Below are 11,754 nucleotides of genomic sequence, written 5' to 3' on the forward strand. Positions count from 1 at the left end.
TTCCACAATTAGGACCCACTAGTTCTTTCAAGGTTTTTTTTGTGTCAAAACCAGTTGCCCGTCCTCATTATTATTAATGCAGCAAAAACAACGCTAGCGGCAGGTTCTTGAAATATTATTAATAATACAAGTATTATTTACGTTCTGAACAGCTTTCACATTCCTTCTGCAAACTGCACCTAATGCGCGTTGATTTAAACCGGGATCTTGAACTGGAGAAATTGCATTTAGGAAGATCCCCTTTGGTTGTGTTGTTTTACCTTCACCCGACAGATCATCGCATCGATGGTCGGTGTAAATGCCGGCCCGAGAATTTATGCTTTAAGAGCGGAAATTCAAAAATGGTTTAAAGGTCGCTCTATTTGTTGTTACAGCTATCCTACTACATAAGAAGTAAGGTTAATACTTCATTACAAATGTCACGTCGTCAGAGTGTTTTTTTTACGAATTGGAACAGATGACAAGTACACGAATAATGTATTGTCGGAGGTCGGCTGTGAAGGAATGTTAATTAAACATTTTAATTTTACTAAGACAAGTTCATTTCCTTTAGTTGGCAAGGAGACGATGTTCAACATTGTGCCACTAGCAATTGAGATGATTTATTCTGCGTAATTAATTAGGGTAATTACACGTGCACATTCCTACAACGTGATTTCAAAAAGGTAATCATTCAACAGTAATAGAATGAACGCAATTTAATAGTAAAGTTATCTACACCTCTGTCTTGTTTGGTTTGGGGTTGAAGTTGCAGCCTCAGATTTGTTTAATCTGTGGATTTTCGATATACAATATACTGGCTGGTCACTTAAACAACTGTAACTGCTGTGTTTGACTTTAGAGCAACCTAATGCCAATTGACATATATATATAAGTTAATCTGGAAGAATCTAAAATAAAATTAAAATCATAATATACTACATGAAAATTACTAGAAAATGGAATGTTGAGTTGATTGGATTGTTCATCTACAACGTAGGGAGGAGGGCGACGCTGTTAACATTGTTAAACCCAATTACTTGGAAAAGACTGAGGAACAGGATATGCACAAATACTTTTGGACAACAAATGCTGGGCAAGGAATAATTTTGAAATACTGCTTAAGGAAGCTGCAGAGAATGCAGTTGTCTAACAAAGGTTTCGCGTTGTCGTGATTGACAATTGATTTGCTGGAGCAGATAAAATATTTATGTAATGTAGCGGATCCTGTCGTTACGACTTGATTGCAATGTATTTTTGCAACCGTGCGAATGTGATTGTCACCTTCTGCTCTATTTCAAGTTGACTGTATAGATAACCCCAACCAAATGAATGAGAAATGTTTTGAAACAGTCTGAACTTGAACGCGAAATATTCTGCTAATTGAAAACGGAAGTTTCAAAACCCAGCTGCAATCTTAACTTCGAACCTTAAACTTCAAGGCGGTGGCTTGAACATTCATCTGTATGCGGGGTATTTAATAGCAAAAACGAGACGTATTATCAAATCGACCTGTTCTCTAGTGGAGCCTAATAGCTTTCATGGAGAAGTGCGACCTGTAGAGCGAAATTGGAGACTGAGGGATGAGCCAGCAAGAGCTGGCAGAAGGACCACAATTTTTCACAGAAGTCATCACCAGGGATCTCTCTGATACGGACGAGGGAGAGAAAGAAAGAATACTTCTCGCAATTTGTGTCTTTCGGGTGTTGCTGCACTTAGTCTTAACTGATGGTACCACGGGGTTTTCACTCGTTAAAGAACCAGTTCAGAGAGAGAAATACAATGTACGCCATAGCCTGCATTTCCCCCTTTTGGGTTTGGCTTCGAAAGCGATGCAAGTGTTCGGAAGTACGCTATGAAACACTAATTATAAATTTTTGCACTTCTTGCTTGGGGGAGAGGATGAGGCAGAGAAGCTTTGAACTCCAACCCAGAATTTGTTTTAAATCCGGCAAATACAGAAAACAACAACTGCTGAGCTAGGAAATGATCATAGGTTCTTAATAACGGGGCCTGAAAATAAGTGAACTTTGAAAGTTCTATCTGTACATTGTAAAGAGCAGACACTATAATATTACTCGGTTCGACTATAGCATTAATAGAATGTTGATAATTAAAATACGGAGAAAGACCGCTCAAATAGTTAGCTAAATAGTATCTTGTGTCACGGATATTATACCAGAGTGTTATTATGGGAGCTATGTATAAAACAGGAAGCAAGGTGACGAGGGTAATTAAGAAAAATATCAGTGGGGAACTCCCTTCAAATGTTATGAAGGACATCCGGCGCCAGAGAGCTTCAATGTGAAATCTGCATTGCAAAATCAGTATAATTCAATCATTATTTCTCAAGCTATGTCTCATGAATTAAGTAATCAAGCACTGATTAACAGATCTTACGGTAAACAAACCAGTAGAGTCTCGGGTTGCATTGCGTGATTGATACCGACTGACATTTCTGAGCGCAATACTGTTCCCTGGTAATACACCGAGAGGTTTCAAGGAGACAGAAACAAAAACATCAAGCTTTAATGAGATTCGGTTTTACTAGACAAGCTCATCTCAGCTGAAAAAAATATATTTGTTAGAAATGAAAACGCCAATAGATTAATGTATCTGAGAGGGGAATGATGATGAATCTGCTCCTATTAAAAGTTCAAGCTCTCTTCTCTGAGACTATCCCACACAACCAAACAACTGAAAGGACATTGTTTCGTATGATCGAATCTTTGTCATTGTTTAGTCTTGGTGGTATTTCGGTGAAAAGATATTAATGCACGTTTCATTTAAATCTGTGGAGTCGCGGCTCTCTTGGGAAGCATGTTGCTAAGATCTCGACGCAGTGTGTCATAAATGCAGAAAAGCCTGGCGCATTGCTAAATAGTTTGCCAAGAGATTGTAATTTAGCTATGTGTAAATGAGTGAAGGTGGGATAAACTGTGTTGCTGTATTGTACTGCGTTTATGAGTGAAGGTGGGATAAACTGTGTTGCTGTATTGTAATGCTTTTGTGACAGTGTAACTATGAAACAAGACAATGCAGGGCTGGTTAACCCAAAACGACTTGCAAAGGTTGTCAACCGTCTCACTGTCTTTGAGATGGTGTATGTTTAATCATTAAAAGTGTCGCTAACGTGACTTCTCCCCGCCCCCCACCCCTTGTAATCTTTTCCAGTTCGATTCCTCAGAGCCAACTAATCCTCAAACTTGTTGTCATTACTTATTTATTGATTGCTTGGCATTTGGGTGTAATTGAGCAAGGCGGCTCTAGCCTGCGGGGGGACCGGCGCTAGATGAGCAATTAAATCAGATTAAGGCAGTCTTTAAAGAGGCGACTGGCATGATTGATAACCGCGAACACATTCTTAAATAGAACTGCTACATCAAAAGAGACGCTTAAACACAGGGCTCTAGGAGAGTTCCACCAGCATGAACCAAATCATGTAAAAAAAAACTTCGGCAGGAGTTTGCTTCGAAATACCTTCCGCCCTATCGTCTTTTAATATTAAAAATCCACAGGAGTGGCAGACACTGTATTAATTAGTGCGTCCACCCGTGAAAACTGGGTTTAAACCAGAATTCTCTTTCCTTGTATTTGTTCAGTCCCAGTAATTAAGCATTTTTAATTGGTGTGTTGCCTGTGGAATAGTGCAAAGTTAAAATAATGCTTTTCATATTACACAGTAATTACAGAGTAAAACCCTTTTAAAGCAATAGACAAAATCAAAGAAAGCATAAAAAGGCCTTTCAAGAGTTACAGCAACCTAATAAAGTATGTCTGTATGGGGCTCTACTTTGCCCCCAGCTACAGCCACAGTGGAGCCAAAGCAATCAGCTTGAATAAAATAATAGCATTCCTTTTCTCATGCAATTCCACGCTCCCTGTGCAAACTAAAATTATTTTCTCAATTTTCTAAATTATGAGGTGTGACTTCAAAGGTAATCCACTGGACTCGACAGATGGCACCGGGTGTTGTTTATATCACTTTGCAAAACATATTTTCTTATTAGTTTACGATCAAAGAGCTTTGATGTTTCAATAATTATAATTATCACAACAAACACTGCTGCTTTACTTCTATTACCAATCTTTTTAAAACTATTTTTAAGATCAAGTTGATTTAGAAATTTTTCTAACCACATTAATGCATTATTGATATGATTATTGTTCTCCAAACCAGGCATGGCCATATTTTCATTAATGTTTGTGTAGATATTTCTACTTGTTTGTTAAACTATCCACATTGCAAGTTAACTTAATTAGCTAAGCATGTCAAAATTAACGTAAAAATGTTCTTATGTTTGGGGGCGTAGCTCAACTTTACAATAACTCTGAAAAAAAAAACAAAGTCAAGAGTAATGTGCCATTTGGCATTAATTTCATTGTGTTTTGTTCCAACATATAAATTGTACTGATAGTCACCATAAAAAATACAATTGCTTGTAATAATGCGTTGTAAACTCCGAACGAATGGCTTGGGTATTCCAATAGACTGGATGCATTGATTGTTTGGATTTGCACTTTTTAAATTTGACCAGCATAATGAAAAATGCTACAAAATCATCCACGTTTGTGTGATTAATGAACTAATGAGAAATAAGAAGTTTTATTAGTGTTGAACTGTGGGTGGAAGAAGTGTCATTTGGCAGAGAGGACTGGGATCTGTTCGATATTTTCAAATGCACAATTTACACACCTGACATTACAGCACGTGTAGAATGGGATGGATGTAAAGTGACTTTCTTTTCGAGTGTGTATTTACTTTGGCTGGCTATAATCTAATGTTGTATTCAAGACAAACGGTGAAAAATGGTGTAGAGGTTGAAATCACAAGTTCAAAAGTACCATGCTTGTCCACTTACATAGATATGGAACAGTATCCAAGATGTGATCTCATCAGGTTTTCATTATGTTGCTAACTATCTGTTTCATTAATCTAGCCAGATTCGATTCACATTTGAATCAAGGCAACTTTGAAATGTAAACCCTGCACTATATCATCATAAAACATGGATGTCAAGGAGGGGAAATGGCATGTTCAACGTGACAACAGCTAATATATTATTGCTTTAGCTGGTCACGCAAGGAAAATGACACATGAAGTCTGTCATGTATTTTAAAGAAAGCACTAGAATGAGGTTAGAAAAGACGTTAAATATTTAGTAAACTCGATTGCTAAACTGGTCTTCTGTACAAAATAGTAAACATTTCTCTTCATGTTCCAATTGCCCAGATGATTCACCTGAATAATTGTCTCCAATCCGGTTAGGTAAGTATATTAAACAGCAATCAGCTTTCGATAGATACGTTTGTAATGCACTGTTCCCGTGTATTTATTTTCATATGCACTTATGTTTGTTTTCGGTGCCAGCAGTTCAATAATGAAAACTAAATGGACCAGTTTCACGTAATATTCAACAATTACTTTAATTTATTCACAAATATAAGGTATAAGAAATAATAAATCTCCATATATATAAAATAGTACATAATATCCCTTTCAAAGGGACAGCGATCAAAACAATGTTAAAAGCGCTGGCATCGTTTCAAATATATTTGAAAATTTTGAGTCTTCTATGATTGTTTTTTTCAAGATAAATGGTACATGCTGTATCCGATAGGAGTGGCATAAAGTCCTACAGGGGGGACTGGGAGCACAGGTCTGTGGAAAGGATAAGTGTGTCCATAAAGTGAAGCTCCGTGCATTGGGGAATTCATAGGAAAAGTCAGACTCAACCCCGGGGCTAGCATGGGCTTCGCTGCCATTTTGAACTTTTCCAGTTCGGCCTCTTGCAGTCTCTTTGCTTTGGCCCTGCGATTTTGAAACCAGATTTTAACCTGGGTTTCTGTGAGGTTGAGGGAGCTGGAGAACTCTGCTCTCTCGGCGATGGACAGGTACTGTTTCTGCCGGAATTTGCGCTCCAGAGCCAGGAGCTGCGAGGTGGTGAAAGGCGTCCTGGGTTTCCTGTTGGTTTTGTGCTTTCTCAGAGTGCAAGAAGTGGGGCTCAAATGTCCTAGTAAAAACGAATGAAGGACTGATCAGTACCTTATATCCACAGTGGAGTTTATAAAACGGATAGCATGCTTCATTTAAACAAATACTATTGACAGTAACAATTATCCTTCAATACTTTGGACCCGCAATGTTCATTGAAATATTTCGTAGAAAAGCACTGAAGAGATTTCTTTTTAACCGAGCGACTATAGAACTGAACTGCGGGCTCGCTTTATTACATATGTACTACGATTTTGCCAAAGTTGATAGATTTCCCACCAAACCAGTGTTAAACCAGCGGCGACTTGCTTTTCATAGCACTGCCGATGCTAGGAGTGCATCTCAATTCATTATCTACCCTGCAAAAGCTGATTTGACTGTCAACAACTTTAGTTACTGCAGACAGCAGCCTGGAACATTTGAAACGTCGGATCCCCAAGTCAGCGAAAATCACTACAAGGACACGAGCAACTCCGGCGCCAGTTTCCAATGTGCTGGATCGCAATGTCAGTGATAGTAGCCCTCACCTCGAGTATGGAACTGAAGGTCTCCTACCCCTGATTTATAAAGCATCAACACATTTCAAAAAACATTTACAATTGAAATTAATGGACTGACGGCGTAGATCGGGCAAAGAAAATTATTAGAACCAAACTCACTGTTTGGAGGAGGGGAGTAACCGGAATTTTTCACCCACGGCACACACTCTTCTTCCTTGCAATTTTCGGATTTCACTGGCGAGCCGTCGTAAGTTTTTATAAAGCCTTCCAGTGGGCAAGGCGACTCGATGGGACTTTGCGACTCCCTGGCCACCGATTTGGTGGGGAGCTTTTGCGATGTGCTGCCGCCTGCCCCGTCCAACGGAGGGAAGATGCCTCGGTGCGGCTTCCGATCGGACATCAGCGCTTCGACACTGAACGGGAGGCTAGACACTGGCACTTTGTGTTCGCTCAAAGCAGTTTCCGCAGCCCTTTGGAGCTCCGGGTCAGAGACGCTGTTATCCTTCAGTGTTAAACCTTGTGGCGAAGACATCATGAGGAACAATAAAAAGGCATGTAAAAAAAAACAGTTTTGACTCTGGAGAAAGTGATCCTTTACCAAACTAAGCAACTTCCACAACTAAAGGGTCAGAGTTGCATGGGACTGTAGTAAAGGTTGCAAAACTTTACAAGGGGGGCGAAACTTTCCGCCAATCAGAGACTTCTGTCCGGGAGGTGCTGCAGTTCTGCTGAGCGGATTGGTTGTGGGCAGTGCCAATAGTAGTAAATGATGGTTTGAAATAAATGAGGCTTTAATCAGATGGGCCACTCGCTGTGATGGGTTAGTGATAGCTGCGGGGCTCTAATCTCATTGTAAACATGCAGCTAATTAAGTGAAAAGAGAAGACAGCCGTCACTTTCCAAGTCCCCCCTTCCTCCCTCCCCCCGGGGAAAAAAGTGAAGGCGGACGAGAGCAAATCTGAAGTGACCCCCCGAGAAAATATATCATAAAAAAAGATGGGGGGAAAAGCCCGAAACGTGGGTTAGGAGTGGATGCAATGTTTGGTTCTTTGTGCCTGAAGCCACCTGTTCTGAGAACTGTCTGCCTTGCTAATTGCGTGGATAAACAGTCTGTCACGATTAGTCAGCGGGGTGAACAGTCAGACAACTGAGGTTGTTTGTAGGCGCCAGGATCGGCGACATCAAAGGCGATCTCCCCTGGGCAACGCGGTGGAAAGTTTGGCCGGCTCCAGGAGCGACCCGCCCCCGCCGAAACACGCCCCAAACCCCCGGGCAGAGCTGATTCCAGAGCCCGTCCCCAGCTTTGAAACCAAGGATGGGAAAAGAAAGCCAGCGAAAAAAAAAGAACACAGCGTAACCGCTTGTAAAACACCAGCTTGCCAGTAGGGTTTAAAGTGAACATCCTGTACGTTAAATACATGCCGTTAAATGCATTCCGATACAGCGGTTATTAGTACAGTAAAGCGATCTAATGGCAGCAGGTCAAACATTCTTTTTTTTTCAAAACGACGTTAATTATTTAAGAGCGCCAGTAAAGCTTCCAGGAAATCACAGCTTAAAAAAAAAGTATATTCACATTTAGTGTTTGTAAACTGGTGTGAGGGTTGCACGGTTCATGGAACAGAAAACGGATTGAGACTTAAATGTTATTCATCCTGTTAGCATTTACAAAATAAAGATAAAGGTAATTATAGATCGGGTCTGTGACCGCGTCTATTACATTGAAAACTGTGGGTTGCAGTGAGTTAATCTGGTCCTGTTGGAGCCCTGCTCCAGTTTGTATACAGGTGCTTTTCAGGTGACATGCACACAGCCAACTTTTTCTAGCGAATCTCGCCCCTCTTGCTCTACATACATTTCTGGGTCTATTTATTGCCCACTGGGCAGTAACGAGATAGGACTTTAGTGATAATGGTTTTATCTTTTCAAGGCTGTAGGAGTGCTGATGTATCGATGTAAAAGAAGACAGCCCGTAGATCATCTAGTAAATGTGATTCGCGAAGTAACTTACGAATCAGGGTCGAACAGGGGAGACAATTACAGAGCCCCTCTCCTGCTCGTCCTCTTCATATATTGTTGATCACACAATCTGTGTTGTACAGCGCATATTTTGACTGAAATTGATTACTTTTGCCACATTGCGCTATGTAAGTCGGAATGACAATTACTTGCTCAACGTACAGTTCCCGTTTTTTTTTGTAAGCCTCATTGTAAGTCACACTGTTTACGTTCCGAATATTCACATGGTTGAAAACACAAATCATCTCACACATTTCTGTCTTTGCTGAAATGGACAGCATTTGAGATACATGTATAAATGTATAAATGTGAATCGTGCCAAAGAAATAACGGTTATAGCCAAAGGAGTGACCTCGTAACCAACGATGCAGATAGAGTGAAGACGGACATTCCAACCGGTTCGGGCATTTATTTGTCACCGTTAAACCGCCGTGGCTTTCGCAGATTCTGATACACTCACACCAAATGATGTCTATCGAGCCCAATGGAATTATAATTATTGTTACACTCATAATTCATTTCAGAATCTTTTCCCACAGCACTCTTCAACCCTCTTCCACTTCTTGCCCCCATCCCACGTTTACTTGTACGTAACAAACAACAAAATTGTTTTATCCGAGGAACCCTTTAAAATAAAGTATCTGAGTTACACGTAGGTTTCTTGTGAGGTTTGGGATTTAACCGGATTGTGCTCTATAATATAGCAGAGCACCAAATGCACCAAACTGCTCCTTTAAACCATACGGCAATTTTTGATTGATGATATGAAACTAACTTATCAATCGGCATTGGTTGAGATTTCGTTGGTCACTTAAGGGGGCAGGTATGTCCCATCTTGTGTTTGTGGATCAGCAAGGCAGGTTTCTTGCTTTTCGTTTTCGATAATCACTACTTTTGTGAAGTTTTACTCGATTGTTTTATTTTTAGCTCACTTTTAACAGTTGCGACACTTGACATTTTAGAAACCCGTACGAGCAAAAAAATGTTCCTAACAATGAGATCGAATTGATAAAGACTTAAGCAGAGACTTCATATCTCCACCGCACATGTGTTTAGAATTTTAAACTTCACTATTAAAAAAAACAAAATAATCATCAAATGTTAGGTTAGTGATTTATAGATAAAATCATACGAATTACTTTCTTGTACAAGAGTGTAGAGTGGGGGGAAAGTATGTTGTTTTCTTAGATTTTTAACAGCACATACAATAGAAAGTAATTATAAAAATCAGAAATTCAATTGTAGGTGCGCAGCTGAGGAATATGATGCTAGATTTGTTTCATTGTTACGTACCAATGCTCCCTCAGTTCCCTTACAATACTGAACAACAAGGTAGTTGCAGAACGGTGAATTTTCATGTCTGCAGTTATTTAAAAAGACACTTTCCGTCTGTCTCCATTTGTATTTTAGTGCTCTAAAGGTTGGAGCATGACATTTGTTTCAAACAATTCCGATGTCAACATTACACAGATCACTTAGTTAATTTGAAAACTTAAAACTGATGCAGCAACAGCTCTCGATCAGCGCGCATTGAATTCAACTGAAATGGTAAAAACATCCAAATAACTTCATCAAAAACTATATTTGCAGGTGATCAGGGTCACTAAAATCCGTTAATATCATACTGAAACGCTAAATTATAGGAAAATTAAACGGATGTTCCTTTATAAAAGGTGCAAATGCAATTTTGCGTATGCAATATGCTAAATATTATACATACCCTAAACATAGTTAAATATAGCTGAAATTAAAATATTCCATTGTTTCGGGTAAATATTTGTCTAATAGTAAAAATAGGTGGACTTATGCTTTCTTATAAAAAAAGAAACATTTTACTATTGTGTTTACAATTATAGACATTAATATAGAAATAATCTTGAGATGCTAATAGTTAAATAATATCCCTTTCATCTATGTCATGTGCATAATTTACTGCACGGATAGATATTAACACTTGTGCAGCAAATATCATTCAAGTTGTAAATACACGATTATGTAAATATAGTTTGTTTTATAAATCATGTCCAAGAATAAACTTGCGCTTTTGTACAGATAATTAAAGTAGTTTCATCAAAAACAAACTATGAGCTGTTGAATATATTTATATCAGTAATTTTGACTAATGTCATTTTCAGATATGTGAATTTGAGTGTTTCAACACTCCATTTTTTTTCAACCAAGATGTTTAGTAAACATTTCAACCACAGACCCTAACAGTAGCTTGGCTACTGTAAGAGGTATGGTAACAATCTTCTCACAAAATGCAGTCATTAAAAAAGAGCAAAAGTTACAAGGGGAAATACCAGCCAAATTTTGGGGATGAAAATAATCAAAAAGTTAACTGCCTTGTTCCAGGACAGCATAATTTTTAGATTTTGTTAAGAACTATATTCTTTAATTAAAATCAAGTAGGCACAGATGTGTCTTAAATTTTAGGTCTCAGTGATCATTAAGTTTAAATGCCTTTTAAGGTGATTGTTTTCTCCTGTAATTTTAAATTGATTAAGAGAAGTTAGTGTGCCAGGCTTACATAGAAACTATGCCTTATGTTTTGAGATATTTGGGCATTAGATAGGTAGGAAAACTATGTCATAATTAACCACTCTAAAATAGATTTCATTTTGGTGGTTTGGTAATTGAGAAGGAGGATGCTGCTAAGGTCAAAGAATTGTTCTGACCATATTGAATCTTAAATTGAGTCCACTGTTAAGCTTTAGAAAGAATGCGAGATTAATGGATGACAATGACTTTCTCTGTCATTATCTAGAAAAATGAATTGACAACAAAGCTTAAACTGATTGTTACAGTGTTCCACATTTGCTCAATGTTTAACTATGCTTTTCTAAAAGGGCTGTATTTAAATATCACCTTATCACATCTCTCAGAAACTGACTAATTGTATGCAAAGCATTTTGAAAAACAATAAAAGATTTGGGCAAATGTGGAAGCCATTTTGCATACAAGATGATCTCGCAAACATTAAGAAATAAAATCCTGATTTAATTTAACCACAGAAATATTCTGTTGGTCAGGTAACCTATTTGGGTGAGAAACACAAGTTAACATATCAGGCTGTCATAATAATTCATAATCTTGAAATGTTGGCTCTATTTCTCTCTCCTGAACTGTTACCCAAACTGGTAAGTATTTTCAGCATTTTCTGTTTTTATTTCTGATTTCAAGCTTTGATTTTGTGTTGACTTTGATCAGTAATTTATGTATGATGACATTGGTTGAGGAGCAAACATTCACCAGAGAATT

The 11,754-nt window shown here is 38.5% G+C and overlaps 1 protein-coding gene across 1 annotated transcript; it reads right to left on the minus strand.

Annotated features, from left to right (window-relative positions):
- Positions 1-5,387: 5,387 nt before the first annotated feature.
- msx2b (muscle segment homeobox 2b) lies at positions 5,388-7,113 on the minus strand. The gene is made up of 2 exons (XM_072590997.1): positions 6,634-7,113; positions 5,388-5,993 (listed from the first exon to the last, which is right to left on the minus strand). Exons 1-2 carry the CDS (start codon positions 7,007-7,009, stop codon positions 5,569-5,571), a joined length of 801 nt encoding a protein of 266 aa, XP_072447098.1. The 5' UTR covers positions 7,010-7,113; the 3' UTR covers positions 5,388-5,568.
- Between the last annotated feature and the right edge of the window lie 4,641 nt (positions 7,114-11,754).

This window comes from Chiloscyllium punctatum, chromosome 20, assembly GCF_047496795.1.
Source record: "Chiloscyllium punctatum isolate Juve2018m chromosome 20, sChiPun1.3, whole genome shotgun sequence".
Lineage (NCBI taxonomy): Eukaryota > Metazoa > Chordata > Chondrichthyes > Orectolobiformes > Hemiscylliidae > Chiloscyllium > Chiloscyllium punctatum.

Coding starts and splice junctions, on each gene's coding strand:
- msx2b (XM_072590997.1), bottom strand. CDS start 7,009: ATGATGTCTTCGCCACAAGGTTTAACACTGAAGGATAACAGCGTCTCT. Junction 5,994..6,633: donor TTACTCCCCTCCTCCAAACA/GTGAGTTTGGTT, acceptor CGTTTTTACTAG/GACATTTGAGCCCCACTTCT.